The sequence below is a fragment of the Cupressus sempervirens genome, chromosome 4, assembly GCF_028749045.1.
Source record: "Cupressus sempervirens isolate cs-2001-9-10 chromosome 4, ASM2874904v1, whole genome shotgun sequence".
Lineage (NCBI taxonomy): Eukaryota > Viridiplantae > Streptophyta > Pinopsida > Cupressales > Cupressaceae > Cupressus > Cupressus sempervirens.
The window spans coordinates 518,274,900-518,293,630 of record NC_143121.1 but is presented as its reverse complement, the minus strand read 5'-3'; the positions used below and the strand labels follow the sequence as shown (position 1 = coordinate 518,293,630).

At 35.9% G+C, this 18,731-nt stretch overlaps 1 protein-coding gene across 2 annotated transcripts; it reads right to left on the bottom strand.

Annotated features, from left to right (window-relative positions):
* Positions 1-10,679: 10,679 nt before the first annotated feature.
* On the bottom strand, positions 10,680-15,351 carry LOC149562210 (glucan endo-1,3-beta-glucosidase 7-like). Of its 2 annotated transcripts, none has more exons than XM_089825750.1 (4): positions 15,140-15,351; positions 14,029-14,996; positions 13,171-13,531; positions 10,680-11,046 (listed from the first exon to the last, which is right to left on the bottom strand). In XM_089825750.1, exons 1-4 carry the CDS (start codon positions 15,213-15,215, stop codon positions 11,015-11,017), a joined length of 1,437 nt encoding a protein of 478 aa, XP_089681876.1. In that variant the 5' UTR covers positions 15,216-15,351; the 3' UTR covers positions 10,680-11,014. The 2 variants fall into 2 exon arrangements, with proteins under 2 accessions (XP_089681876.1, XP_089681877.1); XM_089825751.1 differs by having other exon boundaries at positions 14,029-14,993.
* Between the last annotated feature and the right edge of the window lie 3,380 nt (positions 15,352-18,731).

The window sequence follows — 18,731 nt, the reverse complement described above, 5'->3', positions numbered from 1 at the left end:
GCATTTCCATTCCTTAAAAGTTTGAAATATATCATTTTTGTGTCTAAGGAAATAAACCCATACTTTTCTAGTTGCATCATCAATAAACGTAACATAATAATGAAAGCCACCAAGGGAAGATACTTGAGTTGGCCCCCATACATTTGTATGCACAAGCTCTAATTTCTTATTTTTCTTTTCCTTCCCACTCTTCACAAAGCTCACTCTCTTTTTTTTTCCATACATACAACTTTCATATAAATCCATATTAACACATTTCAGACCTAGTAAAACTTTCTTTAAATGAAGTAATTTCATACCTTTCTCACTCATGTACCCAAGTCTATGGTGCCATAGCATTGTATCAGAATCTATGGTATTTGTTTGTTCTCCCTGCTCAACTACAACAATTCTTCTAGAACATTTATTTTTCTCTGAAATAATCAAAGTAGAAGGAACAATATGACCTGTACAAAGATATAAGGTACCTACTTTCACACTATTTGCTACTACAAGGGAGCCTTTTGAAACCTTCTAATTTTTATCATTAAAAGTAACTACACAACCCTCATCACCAAGTTTCCCTGCTAAAATTAAGTTCCTACTTAGCCTTGGAATATGTCTTACCTCATGTAATAGCCAATTATTCATGTTCTTCAACTTAATCTTAACTTTTCCCTTTCCAACAATCTAACAAGGTTCATTATACCCCAAATAAACAAGCCCAAAATCCCCTTGGACATAATCAATAAAATAACCTATGTGACATATAGCATGAAATGAAGCCCCAAAATCTTAAACCCATGAATCATCAACACTTTCTAAAGAAAGAAGCAAAGCATCCTCTTTGAATTTTTTACTTACCACATTTGCCTCCTTGTTCCCTTATGGTTTATCTCCTTCATTGTTCTTTTCAATCCAACAATCTTTCTTTTTATGCCCTAGCTTCTTATACTACCAACAATCTCTCAATCCTCTAGATTGAGACCTCTTTCTCTTTGACTTTCTTCTTGATTTCCCATGATTTCCATAATTACTTCCTCTCTCAGTCATTCTACCTCTACTTTGTGCATTCAAAGCACTTCCTAAATAAGATCCGCCTAAGGTTTTCCTACGAGTTTCCTCACTCAGAATAACACCAATCACCTTGTCAAACTTTAGGATATTAGATCCAAAAATAAAATTACTCGCAACCATTACCAAGTTATTCCATCTTTCTAGCAAAGAACACAAAATCAAGAGAGCCTTAATTTCTTCATCAAAATTGGCATTCACATAAGCTAACTAAATAGTAACAATATTAAACTCATTTAAATGATCCACAAAAGATCCACCTTCTGTCATCTTCATGTTAAATAAACACTTCATGAGAAATACCTTATTTGAAGCAGATGGTTTTTCATACAATTTCGCTAGGGTTTTTATCAACTCTTCCATCGTCTTTTCTTTTGTCATGTTAAATTTCACTGATGGTGTCAGACATAATTGAATGCTTCCAAGTGCCTTTCTATCTAAAATCTCTTAGTCCTCATCTGTCATAGTTCCTTATTTCTTTGTTTTTACTTCCAATGGCTTCCATAAATCCTTCTGATAAAGATAGTCCTGCATTTTCATTTTCCATAACTAAAAGTTCTACCCATTAAACTTATCAACCTTTAGCTTACCCTCATCTGTCATCGCTCCCACTCAACTATGAGACCTTCCTATAGAGGATCACTAAAATAAATAAATAAACGATGACAGTCTAGCTAAAAAAAATGACGACAGTTTGGTGCTACCCTAGGACCCCGTAAGGGCACTTCCCCAAAACCCCTATAAAAAAAAATCTAGGAAGAAATTGTGCCGAATAAACCTCTGAGACTAATTAGGCTCCACATCACAACAGATTAAATGTTAGAAAATAATTTAAATAATGTTGTTTAAATATGACATTAGGGAACCTATTAGGACCATTAAATATATATATATATATAAGTGAAATAAATTCAAAAAAAAAAACACCAAACTTTGTATCATTTTGTCTTATACGTTTGAGTTCCCTGGCAAGGTATTACTATTCCCTTTTGTAGTCTACTTGGATGATGGTGACATGGTAGCACTGATTCTTTTTTGTATTTGTGTTGTCAACCCAAAAGGACTCTTCTTCATATATTTTATGTTCTTTGTCCTCTATTGTGTTGTAGTTCTACTTCCTTTGGAGAATAATGAAATTTCATACTTTATATAATATTACCTATAATCATATGATCATACTGACTCCAAAGTTAGTTGATCCCTTTGTGACTCTCTTTTTATATTTGTCTATTTCCCTTAAAGTGCTCTCTCTTGGGTGCATTTCATAGTAGAAATATTATATTAGATGCATGTACACTTCTATTAAAGACATTGCTCCCATTAAGGTGTTTGCAATTATTTTAGTGTGGGGGTATACATTCCAGTCACTTTTCCACATACACACATTGACAGTTTGGTTTCCTCTATTGAACTATTGACAGTACATTGGGCTTTTGGATCTCTCTTTAGACTACTGATATTTAGGGAGGCTTGATCCTTTCTTTTGATCCCGTCTAGGACACATGATTTTTGATTGATCCTTCTTCACAGTTTTGACAGTCTAGGAAGTCTGGTCTTGTCTATAATTGCTTAGGGACACACCCATTTTTATGCATAGGTCATATTTTTTTCCTTCTTTTTGAGGCATGGAGTTCCCTTGAGGATGAATAATTTTGATAAATTGACTAGCATGCCATACACACTTGTTAGACCATTAAATTCATCTTTTATGGGTTGACTAACATACCACACACACTCGCTAGACCATTCAATATCATATTTTGTTGCAACATGCCTTTCTTTTTCATGTAGTTCACAATAAGGAACACAAACCTTATTTGGAAAATTGGCTACACTTTTCCTTATTAGTAGCATATCTCTTATTTTGGCTCTGGATATGATGAAGACTCGAGAATATTGTAGGCTTGATGGTTTCTTCATCTCCCTAATTATGATAAGATCATCTTTCTTTTTTATCTACTTTACCACGAGTTTGAGGAAACTCATACTCCTACTAAAGTTGGGGCTAAATGTACCATCTTAAAATGGGTGCACTTATTATTTAAGACCTTTTAGCTCTCATCCTTTAATGACCTTATATACCATGGATGGATTTGTGTTTGATCATCTCTTTCTCTTGTTTTATCATATAGCCTTCCCTTTTAACAATGTAGTTTTTCAAATATCGAGGCACTCTCCCTATGGACCAACCCTGGAATAGGTCAACCTAGGTTGACTTGTTCCCTTAGGATTTCAAATCTCAGGGCCAATTTTGTCTTGGGGTTATAAATTTAATAATCAGATAGTCCTGTCGAATTGCTTTATTTCATGCCCAAAAACTAGTATAAAAGGAATAATAGGCACCTCATTTTGACATACAAAATCTATACACGTCCATTATATAAATTTTGTGTCAAATTTCAAGCATTTAAGCAAGCAAATTTCCATCAAGTGTTCAAGGAACTTGAAGATTCAAGGATCCTTTGTGAGCATTTCCTCTTCGAGATATGGTGTTTTGTTGGCCATCAAGAGAGGAGATCTACATTGAGGCATTCATCATCTTCTTCATTGATGCACATGTACATCCATGGCTCCATGATGTGGTTTTGGTAGATCTATTGCATTTGTGGAGATTTCCTACATCCTTCATTACAAATTCAACATCTACAACATACAAGTATTACAAATCCTTGTTGATAAGGGTTTTCTACAAGAAAGGTGACTACTTACATTTTTCTTGATTTCCTTGCATATTTACATTTCAATTTTAAGGTTGATACCTCAATCTAGAGCTTGAAGAAGGTAAGCCCTCATCCACCGAAAACAAAAACAAAACAAAAATTTGTGTGCAAGAGTAAAATAAAAGAATTGTGACCAAAAATCTAAAAATCACTAGTTAAACTATTTCTAAAGAAGTTAGTTCAACTTTTCTACTATGTCCAGGGAACTAGTAACTTCTTCATAAAGTGTCTGGAACATGTTATACTAGGTTAAAATCTTCTTGAGGCCCTAAGAAAAAATAGCATTTTGTGGGTTTTCTATTTTGATCATGAATTCATAGTCAAAAATTATGTCACATGTTCAGATATGCAATTTTTAGAGTGAAAAGGCATATTCCTCTGCACATTTCAACATGAGTAATTTATCATTCATTTCTCTCTTAAATCTATGCCTATTTTTATATCTTAATTGGGATGACTATATGCATTTAACATTTGGATGCAAAAATTTAACCATAACAAATATTGTCACTTGTCCCCTTAATATGTAGACATTATGATCAAAATCTTATTGTTTTTGAAATACTAAGCAACGAAAACAAGGAGGTTGGCCCTTACAAACAGTCCAACCGACCAAATACCAGTAGATTACCAATTGAGCAAGCAGACAAAAAGCAACCCCTAACCCAACTTAACACACCAAAAACAACTTGAATAACCTAAGATAAACTTTCAAAACAACCAAAAAAATATCAAAGTACCATAATCAACACCAATTCAAACATAACAAGATTTTAAACAAAGAAATCATTGCCTTAAAACTAACCAAGTCGATGGCCCACCAAAAAAACCAAGAATACAAAGAAACCAGAGGGGGGGACAAGGCACTAGTTAGCCTTCCCTTTGCCTTTCCCCTTGAGGAGGACATTCATCAAGTCTTCCACCCCCTGGTTCAGACCCTCGTCTTGGTTACCTTGAAGCAATTGCAAGGTGGTAGCCATCGCATGAGTTATTTTGATGGTGAATTTGGACAAAAGGTCAAACCTTTCCTCCATGACCATTTTTTTCAATCTTAGCCCCTTGACCTTTGTATTCATAGCTGCCATCATTTCCTCTAGAAAGCAGCACGACTTGCATTTCTCCACCTCCATGTTGTCAACCTACACAACTAGGGAATCAGAAATCATCTTCCCTTTAGAATTTTCCCAAGCTGGGGAGAAGGTCGTCATGGGAGAGGGGACTCCATCATCCACCATTTTCAGGAATTGATCCCTCGTGAGATCCACTGTATTCATTATGAGGGGCGCAGAAACATGAGTCACCTCCTTGCTCTCTTTTCCCCTTCTCCCGAGCCCGACACTGAGGAATTTGAAATATCCACCTCAATTTCCATATCCTCATCCTTCTTCGCTATGTATCTCATCTTTTTTTGTTTCATCCTTTGCTTGGGGTGGGGGGGGTATCATCAGAATCTGACTCCTCATCCTCATGTGAGACAATGGTTCTCAACCTCCTCTTAGCCTTCATTTTTGCAAGTCTCTTGGATCTTCTTCTACCACCTCTCACCTCCTCCTCAGAATCAACTAGGTCCATCTCCTACCCTTTCTCCATTTTCACCCTCTTCCCAATGGACATCAAGGGGGCCCTCTTAATCTCGGTAGGGGAAACCCTAGGAGAGGGTTGGGGTGTGGGAGCCTTAAGGCCAGTAATTCTCAAAGGGATGTGAGGAGGGTGAGCATCATGAACAATAGGGATATTTATAACCTCCACAATTTTGGGGGGTAACAAGGCCAAATGAAAATGGTAGAGGTTTCTCGACATTACCATTTATTTTTTCTTATAAACATTCCTTGTAATTAATAATAGTTGTTGCTCGCGTTCCTGCCCATGGGCAATTGTCGTCTGCTATTTTCGTGGGTTCCTTTGTTGGGTTTGGTACTGCTGCAAGAACTATTGTGCCAGGTGTGGATCTTGTCTTTCCTGCCTACGCTGGTGTGGGGGTAGCTGGTGGTTTGGCAGAGGCCGTTGGTGGTGGGGCGGTGGCTTTTGCTTCGTCCTTGCTCCTTACTATGCCAGTTAAGGTTTCTGGCCCTCTTCCTGATGTGGGTGCAGTTGTTCCTATTGTTGCTTCTTCTACCCAGGTCGTTGGTTGCTATGCTATCTCCTTTGCAAATCTGGCAGCCTTTGAAGCTGGTATTGCTCTGGCTTTGAGGATGGGGTCCATCTGGTTGGGGTTAATCGAGAGTTCATGCCTGTTCTTATTAGTAACCCGTTAGTGCTTCACCTTGATGTTGACATTGTTGATGAAGTCAACTCATCTGTTGATGATTTCTCTGCTATTGTTGTTATCTATCGCTTTAGGGGTTTTTGGCCCTCTCTTGCAGAGCTGCATGCTTGGATATCTAAGGTTTAGGAACCTCTCATCTTAGATTTAGTTCAGATCTACCTTGTTACCAGGGGTTTTTTTATTGTGAAATTTGCTAATGTTGAGGATAGGGTTGTTGTCCTTTGTCGTGGTTTCTCTTGGGAGGAATGGTTCCCCCTGATGGCCAAACCCTAGTATCTTGCTTTTGACCCTACCATGGAATCCTTCAATAAGATTCCTCTTTGGGTTCGTTTGTCGAATCTTCCCCTTGATCTTTGGCAGGACTCGATCTTGGAGGCTGTGGGGGAAGGCCTTGGGGATTTCTTAATGGTTGATTTTGTTTCATCCAATATCTTCAGGACAACGTATACTCATATTCTTGTGGAGATGGATATCTCTAAAGGGCTCCCTACTATGATTAAGTTGCTTTCTCCTGGTGGTTCTTGGATCCAACTTCTCGATTATGAAGGTATCCCCTTCATATGTAGGAAGTGTCACAATATTGGCCATCTTGTTGCTCGGTGCTCTTATATTAAGGTCAGATCAAAGAAATCTTCGTCTTGGTGGTCAGGGGCTTCTAATGATCATTATACAATTCAGAAAGTTGCTTCGGTTAAGGAGGGATTGATTAGTCCTTCGCTTAATGATCTCACTTTGGTTGAGGATTTTGTTGATATCTCGGATGGTGTACCTGGGGCCCCCTCTACTATCCAGCCTCAAAGTGTAGTTGATGTTCTATCTCCTATCGACTCTGTGGTTCCTAACTCTTTGCCTACTTTGAGTTAGAATTCTATTGTTGTCCCTTTTGTCCAGAACATGGCTTCTAGCTCTTTAGCTAGGGGGTTTCTAGGGGCTTGTGTGGATTGGCAGAACATGGCGGGGAAGGTGGACGATGGTTGGATGACAATTAAAAGGAAAAAAGTGAAGCCCTCCAATCTCTCGTTTGATATGGCTTTAAGATCTCAAAAGAAAGGACCAAAATGTAAATCTTGATGGTATATTTGTGCCTTGGGTTGTTTGCCCTCTTGTTGGGATTTTTTGTGTCCCTCTAAGTTTGTAGAGTAGTTTTCCACAATTGTATTTGATTCTCGTTGCTATATTTTTCTTGTCCCTTTGTACAAGGTTTCGAGTCCTTTCAAAACTTGTTTTTACTTAATCAAAACATTATCGTTTATTTCACATTACATTAAAAAATCTTGAGAAAAATAATTATATCAATTATTTCACATTACACTTAAAATTATCAAGAGAATTGTGTATAATATGATCAAAAATTAGTTATAACTCCTAATCTAAATTGTTCATTGCTTGTTTCATATTATTACTAGAAATTTTTGACATTACTTGTATTAAGTTATACTAGAAAAGCTCAAGAACTTAAAAACAAAATTTTGATGTGTTAATTTAATCGCGGAGGAAGGGAACAAATGAAGACAATTTGATGAACCTTTTTCTACTATGAAACCCTAACCATAAAGAGCTTTCTATATTATTATTTAGTTCGAAGGTGTCTGCCTTAGCTCCTTCTATGAGTTTTAGACTATCCAAAGATGGAGTTGCTTTGCAAATATTTTCAAAGAGTATGAAGAAGGAAAGAGGTTGTGTTTTTTTATCAAGATGATGTGAAAGGGGATAAAATGATGGGACCCATGAATTATGACCTATCTATTGTCATGCCATGATTTCCCAACACTTTTATATGCACCTCTCCAACCTAGATCACACTTAGGGTAACACATCCAAAGGAGGAGGTACCACCCATAAAATTGTAAACATAAGTGATAACTAATTATAAGGTAGTACAATCTCCTTCCAACTATTTAATGATATTATTGAAGTTATTTATGATTGCTGAGAAAAAATATCATCTTCTTTTTTCTTAAAGGCATTCCATTTGAACAATATTTTGAAAATGGATATACAATAATGAGGAAACATGGGGGTTGGGAAAGAGAATCATTAAGGAGTCTTGGTTGGGGATATATGGCATGCACTTTTGTGGACTTTGACCATGCATGTATTTTTATGTAACATGGTTCATGGATAATATGTTGCCAAACTTTTTATGTTCAACATGGAACTTGGATTAACATCCTAAAGGTATTACTAAATGAAAAATCCTATGTAGATTGAATTCCCCTTCCTCAACCTGTCTTTTTCTCCCTTCTTGTAAGTCATCAAATCTCAATTTTCTTAGGTACTTTGATTCAAACAACATTCTGATAAATGGGAGAACTTATGCACACATCCTAGAGTTTGCTAGAAATGGACTTAACACCTCTTCTAGACATTATTAAGCTTGTTGGACTAGGTTTTCAATTTGATCAATGAATTACTTATCTTAACAAACGTAATGCTTGTTTCTATTTCTCCAAGGAAGGTTGCCTAATTTTTTTATGTCCCTTCCATAAACCTCAAACAAATCAATCACCTCCAACCAACTTCCTCTGTATCACTTCTTCTCCAATTGAAGATTGTAATCTTGATCAAGCTAATCTTACTTGATTCACCTAGCATTAGCCCTCATCTTACAAACGCTTCAAATGACATTTAAAAGCAAATTAGATTAATTTGGTGCATCATGGTGCTATATTTGTGTACCACAAAAGCAACTATCTTTGGTACATTGTGCTCAAAGATCATGGATGAGAGATGTCAATACTTGCATTTACCAATTGATTATTCAGATTTGCATTAAAAAATAGATATTACTCCCAAAACACATCTCAAATATTTAAAAATGAAGGCAACTAAAAAGTGAAATTTCAAAGTATCTTAAAAAGATAAAACTCCAATTTGCAATCATAAGATCTTTCATGGCATTAAATAAATAGATATTACTCTAAAAGCACATCTCAAACATCCAAAATAAAGACAACTAAAAGGTGATATCTCAAATATCTTTAAAAAGATATAATTCAAATTTGCAATCATAATGTCTTTAAGTTTGTATGTGTCATTGAATAAATAGATATGTAAAATAGTAAATAAATGCAAAAACATTTTTTTTATGGGGTTTATTGTATTAGCAAAGGTATGTCAATTTCAAATATTTAAAAAAAGATAAGACATTTTTAAAATAAAAAATTATGAAATAACTATAATAAAAAATAAATCCAGTTTAAGTTCTTTTGGTTAGATACATCAGATTATGAATCATTTAGTTAAAAATACTTACCACTTCCAAAGGTTAAAAGGTTAATTAATGTTTAAGGAACTTAAAATATAAATAATAAATTTAAAAGAAAAGTACAAATATCTAAAAATAAAAGAGAATAAAGAAAAATTTCAATACACATTATAAATATCTAGAAAAAGACAAGCTATAAAGATGTGTTAAGAATAAATTAATTATAATATAAATATATAAAAATTTGCATTCATAAGATATTTCATGGCATTAAATAAATAGATATTATTCCTAAAGCAACTTTCAAATATTCAAAATAAAGGTAACTAAAAAGTGATATTTCAAATGTATCTTAAAAAGGATATAATTCAAATTTGCAATCATAATACTTTTAATCTTGTATGCCTCATTCAATAAATAGATATGTAAAATAGTAAATAAATACAAAAACATTTTTTTTAATGGGATCTATTATATTAGCCAAGGTGTCAATTTCAAATATTTAGAAAAAGATAACCACATATTTAGAATAAAATTACGAAAATAACTATAATATAAATAAATACAATTTAAGTTCTTTTGGGTAGGTTATTATGAATCATTTAATTAAAAATATTTCTCGCCGAAGGTTAAAAGGTTAATTAATGTTGGAGGAACTTAAAATATAATAGATTTAAAAGAAAAGTACTAAAATAACTATAATAAAAAATAAATCCAATTTAAGTTCTTTTGGTCAGATCCATCATATTATGAATCATTTAATTAAAAATACTTACCACTTCCAAAGGTTAAAAGGTTAATTAATGTTTAAGGAACTTAGAATATAAATAATAAATTTAGAGAAAAGTACAAATATCTAAAAATAAAAGAGAATAAAGAAAAATTTCAATACACGTTACAAATATCTAGAAAAAGACAAGCTATAAAAAGATGTGTTAAGAATAAATTAATTATAATATAAATATATAAAAATTTGCATTCATAAGATATTTCATGGCATTAAATAAATAGATATTACTCCTAAAGCAACTCTCAAATATTCAAAATAAAGGCAACTAAAAAGTGATATTTCTCATGTATCTTAAAAAAGATATAATTCAGATTTGCAATCATAATGCTTTTAATCTTGTATTCCTCATTTAATAAATAGCTATGTAAAATAGTAAATAAATACAAAATCATTTTTTTAGTGGGATCTATTATATTAGCAAAGGTGTCAATTTCAAATATTTAGAAAAGGATAAAGACATTTTTAGAATGAAATTATGAAAATGACTATAAAGTAAGCATTATAATATAATAATATAAATATATGAAAATTGAAGCAAGCATTGTAAAAACAATAAATGTAATATTCAAAATCTTGCCGTCAGACTTTAATTAGAACATTTACCACATCAAAAGGTGAATTAATGTTTTTTCTACAACGTGCTACGCCAGGTGAATTCCATTTTTCAATATTGCCAAAGTGGGAAACACAGAATAAATTGTTTGGTCAGAGTACCATTTCAGAATACCAGCTATTACATTGAATTTTATATACCTGCCACCCACATGATGTACTACGAAAAGCCAAAACACTTTTCCAATTGCCCAGTTACCATACACTGGGCTGACAAAATACCCACAAGAAATATAACAACTGTTTGGCACAGCTTTGAATACTGCATTAAATTACATACAATATCATTTTAAACAAAGATATATGCAAGCAAAAGATTGAGGCGCTCCTCAATAATTTAATAGAAGATTAGATTTGTGGGAAAACTACACTGCCTGATATACACAATTGCCATAACCTGCAGCATCACATGAAGAAATTCACCCAATTAGTATCTTTCTATTCATGGTAGGCTATAAATATATTCATTCATGGCCATGTACTCCTTTAATAAATATTTCACATACTCAGTCAAATCTCTAATCTCTCTATTCTATTCAATTCAAACAATTAAATATTTTGCATCACGGGACCAAGATTAAAATGTGGAACAGTAAATCTGACATTCTTCAGATTTTCTGACCGACTGCCAAAAACCACCCTCTCTTTATTCCTCTGGTCCAAGGAAAAGAGATTGAACCTCCCACTTCTCTTTTACTTTGTGAAAAAGTAGAACAACGTGACATTTGACAAGCAACAAGGACACAGACAAAAGAGAAAGCCTGAGCTCTTTCTTACCCCACAGCATCTGACTCTTAATATGGCATCCAATGTAATCATTTGACTTGTAACTATTACTTGATCTATGGTGAAAAATTAGTTGTCAAAAGTTTTTTCATAAAATTGTATGACGCTAAAAATATAAATCAGTACAATAATTTTCATCTTTATTAAGTTGATCTGGAGATCTTGACCCTTGGCTAAACAGGGGAACAAATGTACCAGATTTGACAGTTTTTATAATTTATTAATTAATTTTAAAGTCACAGAACAATGATTTTGTGGCTTTAAAATTATTTAATAAGTTATTAAAACGGTCGAATCCAATGTAAATTTTATGTTGGATAGATGTTGTCGAGAACTTGTATTCTTAAACAAGAGGTCAAAAGTTCCAATCTTACAGTGGGCTGGAGGGTAGACCATGTACACCTCCAGTGAAGCATAGTTAGGTACCCTTCAAGGAGTAAAAATGAGTACAAAGTAGTCTCATATATCACACTAAGAGGTGGGGCATGTCCAGTTCATGTGAAACTTACTTAGGTGCCTCCCAAAAATTAGTCCGCAGTAGTTCATAAATCCCACTGAAAAGTAGGGTATGCTGCGTAGTTAGGTGTAGTTTGGTACTTCCCAAAAAAGAATATGTAGCCTCGTATATCTCACTAAAAGAGCTTTCAATATATCTCACTAAGGCCTGTTTGATTTGTGGAAGATGATAGGAATTGGTTTCTTCATAATCCAGATTTGAAAAATTTTGGGTTTTTTTCAAAATTGACAAAATGGAATTAGAATAAGAGACTTCTAATTTTGTCTCAAAACCAGGTTATAAGACTTCTAATTTTGTCTCAAAACCAGGTTATAAGACTTCCCACTAGCAACTAGGAATTGAAAATCAAAACCTGATTATGTTTTTTAAGGAGTGTAAAAATAATAGATTGGACTATTTTTTGAAATCTCCACATAATGATAATGCATCTTCCCACTCAGCCTCTGAGTGAAACAAATGGTTGAAGTAAAATCCCAAAAATAGGAATGAAGATTCGCAAAATCTTGATTTGGCTAAATCGAAATTTGTAGTCTCAATTTCTACAATTCCACAAACCAAATGATAAAAGAACATCCTATAGAATATTAGGTACCTATAAAAAAAGAGTAGTCCCATCAATCAATTTCCTAGCATCCCACCCCTGACCCATTCCTAGCATCCCGCCCCTGACCCATTCCAGTCTAATAAACAGTTGATAAAACGTCCTCATACATAGAGATTTTGTCACTGAAATCAGTGAAGTAAACTAATTAACACTATATACAAATAAACTTCAGAGCCCATCACTAAGACGAATTGTTCTACACTTACCCAAGGGTTGTTTAGAGCCAGAACCCACCCACACAATAACAAATAGATTACAGTATGTTCTCTAATACTGAAACAGAAAGGACATACAAACTATAATATATGAACTTTACAATGTGTGCCTAGCCCATCAAATTTTGCATAGACTTCATTTCCCGATACTGACAGCTAACATGACTCCGCTCAAGCACTGATTAGAGAAGAGGTACAATTCCCAATTTACCCGTACCTTGTTTCACCACAGGGTTTAATATATACCCAAATGGTGTTTTTTGTACCGATGCTCGTTGGAATCTTGTCCGGTCATGTTCTATCAATCTAATCACACCAGTTGTAAAATTTAACAATATATGCATTCCATCTTTAACTACAGTAAAAGGACAGGAGTGAGAGAGAGTAAGGAAAACATACTGGGATCTTCCTGTGTGAGGAGTGCTGTATTGCCGAAGTAGCAATCATAGTTATTGTGAGCGGATGACTGGTAGAAAGCATTCATTGCAAAAGTAGCATGAGCAGCAATGGTGTTGGGGCTGAAGCAGGCACCTCCTGGCTGAATGGGAGAACAGTCCACTCCCTGCCCACATGCATAATCTATGTTCTGTTGCAGAGTCTTCTGATCTACATCTGGTTTTGCAACACACCAGTACTTCTGAGTTACTGGCACTGGTGTTACTGGTGTCACTGGAGTCACTGGTGTTACTGGTGTTACTGGTGTCACTGGTGTTACTGGTGCCACTACTGGTGTTCCAGTAGAGGGTGCAGGACTTGTATTCTGCCATCACACATTCAATTATTATGAACACAATAGTTCCTCAACTCACTTTTAAAACTAATCCAAGTTTAAAGCAAATCATGGGATCTTGTTTCTGAATTCGATTGTGTATGTCTTTTTTAACATCAAGAAACATTGATGCTCAAAAAAACATATCCAAATGAATCCATATACAAAATCTGATAAATGGATTGTGGAAATCTGATAATGTTAATCATGGAGATTATTATAATGTTAATCATGGAGATCATTATGATTCCAAATCCTCTACAATGCAATGGGACAGATATATGTTATGGCCACAGTAGAAAGATACACATTCATCAATCAGGAGTAGCCATGAAGAGTTAACTAATGCAAAGAGAACAAAAAAGTTGCAAAAAAATGCTACAGAAATTAATCTAATCCAACTCTTTCTGTAATTGGTGACTTAACAAAGAGGAAGTTTGTAAACTAAAAACACAACATGAGTGAGATGGACTTTGGAGAAACAGTACCTGAACCTTCATCAAGCCAACATCGTAGACCATGGTCATATCTGGCCTAAAAAGTCCAAAGTTGCGCTCTGCAGTGGAACCAGGCTTGAGATCTTCATTGAAGAGAGCGAAGATGTAGGTTTCAAAGGTCCTATTAGGCATCAATGGAGTCCCCACATTGGAACTCACAAACTTGATGAGATTTCCATTATAAGAAAGAGCATTCTCTACATTCACGGCAGGCTGGTCAAGATCTCCCACTGAAGGCCACCCTGTTTCTGCCACCACAATATCAACATCTGAAAACCCTAGGATCTTCATAGCCGAATAGACAGCATCCAACTGAGCAACAAACATGTTTGTGTAGGTGATTCCAGTGTTCTTATCAAACACTCCGGGGTTCGGCTTAAACAGAGCATAGTCCAAGGTCTTGGCAGTGTAACCAAAGTAGGGGTAAGGGTTAACCATGAAAGGAGCACCCGTAGTTCTAAGAAAGCTCAGCAATGGCTTAATAATAACTCTATCATACCCTCGTCGGAAACGACCTATGGAAGGTGGTTCGGAGGCAGCCAAAATACCAAGAGAATGGGGACTCGAAACCTTTATCTGTTTGTCCAGGGAAGCTCCAACAAGAGCAGTATGGAGATTTTGCATAGCAGGGACAAGATGGGCTATAAGATTTTTATCTCCAGTGGACAAAACCTCATTTCCCACAGATATAGCAATGATCTTGGTGGCCTGAGAATAGGGAACTATATTTTTCTTCACCCATTCCTGAGCAACACCCAACTTACCAAGCCCTACAATCTCATCATTAGCCACCGCCACAACTACCCCAATGTTGGTATTTGCAAAGGCCTGTAAAATGGCGGGATCTACACCAAAAAGCTTCACTCTATCAATAGTGGTGGTCTGAAGAAACTTCGCCACCTGGCTAGGAGGTGGCAGATTATCTCCAAGCGTTCCATAGTTAACACCAATGGCTTCTGCTGTTACAAAAACCCACCATAAACATCACAACCAATTCAAAACAGCCAAAAACACTACAGCAAGCCTTAAACACACCCAAAAACCCCTAAACACAAAAGCCATTTTTTAAAAACAAAATTTAAAACACGATGATGCAAAGTACCTGATAGAGACATGCAGAGCACAAAGCCAGTCAGCGCTAGAAGCCATTGTTTGTTCATCCTAACAGAGATCTTCATTTCCACCACTTTGTCTTTCCTCTGAGCCAAAAAAACACTATGTTTTTGCTCTAAACCCAAAAACACTCTTATATCTGAAATCACAACCAAAATTTAAGGTCGTTCCTCCCAGATGAACTTGGGAACGTTCTCTGATGACCGTTTACCATATGGGGGTTTCTTATATGGAAGAAAGAGACTTCTGGAGTACATAAAATAATGTATCTGCAGGAAAGCAACAGCGGGGCTCTTGGTTGTAGTACAAATTACAATCCTATCGAGATTTGTCTTGTAGGGAAATTGGGCTCTTTTTTTCTTATCAAACGGTCACTAGGCAGGGACAGATATGATAGAACGGAATTATCTTGTACGCGGTTTCGACGCTGGTCGTGGGTTTTCTGTAGCCGGGAATATTGGACGTGCATTCCGACGTTACTTTCGAGGGTGAGGGGGAACACATTAACTTGGAAACGGGCGCATAAAAGCTTTTCCTTTTCCATGGTTGGACGCAAGGAATTCCTCAAATTCTTCCACCTGGTTCAGGTTGTGGTAATCTTTTGCTGGTGGTTTACATTTGAGAGCATAGCAGTTTCAGCCTCAGGTTCTTATGATGCTAAAGTTTTGTACTTAAGATTTGGATCATTTGAAACTATTCAATTTATAGGTGAAAAGTATAGATTATAGAAAAGATATTAGTATATTGTCTTATAGATTTCTAAATTCATGATTTTATTAAAATGTTGGTAAGCTTACAATTGTATTTCATACATTTAGTATAAAAGGGTAAATTTAGGAGCATTTAGGAGTAAGTGCTCTACAGAATTTTGTATTCTATGTATCAATAGGTATTCTTACACAAAATTCTATATTTATAATTTCTACTTTTATCAATAGGTAGTCTTATACATTTCATAATAAGGACATGGCTAAGTTCTTTGGCATAATTTTTTTTTAGATATACGTAATTTAAGGAAAAATCACAAGATTCTTATCTTATGTGTAATTTTGTGCTGCTTAGGGGGCCTTATCATAATAGGTAAGCTAAAATAGGCTTGGAGAGTTTGTGATATATAGAATTTAGTATTAGGTTTGTTGTTTTCTCACTTGTACCAATAGATGATCTTATAGATTTTGTAGTAATATGTAAGTTAAAATATGTAGGGCCCATTTGCCGTTGCACCAAAAGCCATGATTGTTAGTGAACATGGAACACTACATAATTAACCACCTGTGGGCAGGGGAGCGCGTCGCATCAGACGGAGGACGAGGGAAGTAATGGATGTGTGGTGCAGGTCACAATCACAGCGCTTAGAATCGAGAGTCATTGGCGCGAACAGAGACGACGGATTGAATAGCAGTTGCTAGTCGCGTCTGAGGCAGGTCGCAGGTCGCGTCTGAGGCAGTTCCTTTGCCACTAGCCGCAAATCGCAGGTCATGCGTCTAAGGCAGGTCGCAGGTCGCGTTTGAGGCAGTTCCTTTGGTGGAAGGTTGTGTGAATGGGAGACAAAAGCGTTTGACAGGCGTAGAGTGGGCAGATTTGGTTTGGTTGGTAGTCTTGGCAACCGGTGGGCCCAGCCATCCAGTGATAAAGGCTTTGTTATTACTAGTGGGTCCATATTTACGGGCTTCCAGAGGTAGATCCCAGGTACGCCTTTTCCCTTATTCTTACCTCTTACATTTTAGTGTACACCTGTTTGGGCTTCTTTTATTACTGCTCCTGGCTTTGGTAAATTTACAACAGTAAAACAATATAAAGAATATATATCAAGGCACCAATGTGCCCTCATGGAAGGAACAAATGAGGAAATCACAGAAACACCTGCAGAGAAGATACTTGTACAAGTATCATTGATTGACTAACCAAAGATAATAGAGACACAGCTAGAACTAGGTGGGTCCACCTTGCAAACCACAGGGTTTGTCAGTAATAGGGTGGCAGAGAATCTGATAGTTAGGGCACTTGTAACAGCAGAACAACAAACTAATCTAGGAGAAACTACGAAACACAATGACATTTCTGGTAACAATGGCTTGGTCTTGACATACGGGGATAGTTTAATGCACAGCAGCATCATCAAGTGGAATCAAGGGAGTTTCCTCATTCTTCCAGGACCCTCAGCCGGACACGCAAGTTCATTCAATCTTGGAGGGACAAATGGTAATTTGCCCACAAACACTTTGAGCGTCTCACAAGCCAGTGGACCACCCACAGGAGGAAACTACACCTATGTGAATGCCAAGCAATATAAAAGAATAATTAGGTGGAGAAAGGTACGAAAGTTTAAAAATGTAAAAAGAGGGAAGTTAGCAGCTTTACTTCCGAAACCGATTCCACATACCTCAGACAGCTCAAGGGAGGCAGAAATAAATTTGAGGCTGACTAAAATCTCTGAAACAATTAAGCGGTTTGATAATATCAAAGATATTAACGGTAAAGAGAAGACAAATAATTCTCAATTGATAGACACAGTGGAAGATGGGCTGCCAAATAATTACAGCCCCACAAGGACACCTATGACGTGGTATCCAAACATCTTTGTAAACGATTTGGTAGCTATGAAGGAGAGGGTGTGGGCGCTTGAAGAGAGGAGCCAGATAGAAAGTATCACAATGAAAAGAGTTACTGAGGATAATTGGAAATTGACAGCGGAGGTCAAGTCACTTAGAGAACAAATTCAAAAATTGCAATTTAATATGGAAAAAGGAGAGTATGAATTAATATTGTTAAAGAAAGAAGTAGGAGAAAAGAGGACAGCAGCAAGTACTTCAGGAGAAGGAGAGGCTACGGAAAAAGATGAAACTCCGCAAATGAAAAATATACAAGATGCCATGGCCAATATGGAAATAAAAGAGAATCAACTCAAAGAACAAATTGAAGAAGTTAGATCATGGGCTAACATAGTAAAGGGACCAGCAAACACTTCTATTGACAACATAGAAAAGCAAGTTCGGAGACAGATTAGAGAGGAAAAAGAAAGAAATGAGAAAGCAGCAAATATTATCGTCAAAGGACTACGAGACTATGGAGAACAGGAGAAAACAACGGATTTAGTTAAAGACTTCTTTAAAGACCAATTAGACTGGCATGGAACAACCATACAAGCACAAAGAATCAAAAAATGGATTAGAGGAGGCAAAGACAGACATGTTAGAGTGACAATGAGGAATACAAGAGATAAAAACAACATTTTTAGCAAGAGGAAGTTTCTTAGAGGCACACACATATATCTTGATGATGACCTCACCGTAACTCAGCAAGAAGAAAGGAGGAAGGAATGGGAAAAAGTGAAGACAGTGAGAGAAAATGGCAAGTGGGCGTGGCTACAAAATGGAAAAGCCCAAATTAACGACAAAATCACAAACAATAAATAGGAACTCGGGCCCACCCAGGAACATTTAACTATAGTTAGTTGGAACTGTAGAGGTTATCCTTGGAGAAGAGTGTCATGTCCCCTTTTCAAATAATTAAAAAATAATAATCTTTGCTAAGGTAGGCAAGCCCAAGAAAGTGAAGTTTCGGAAAAAGGGGGTTAATCT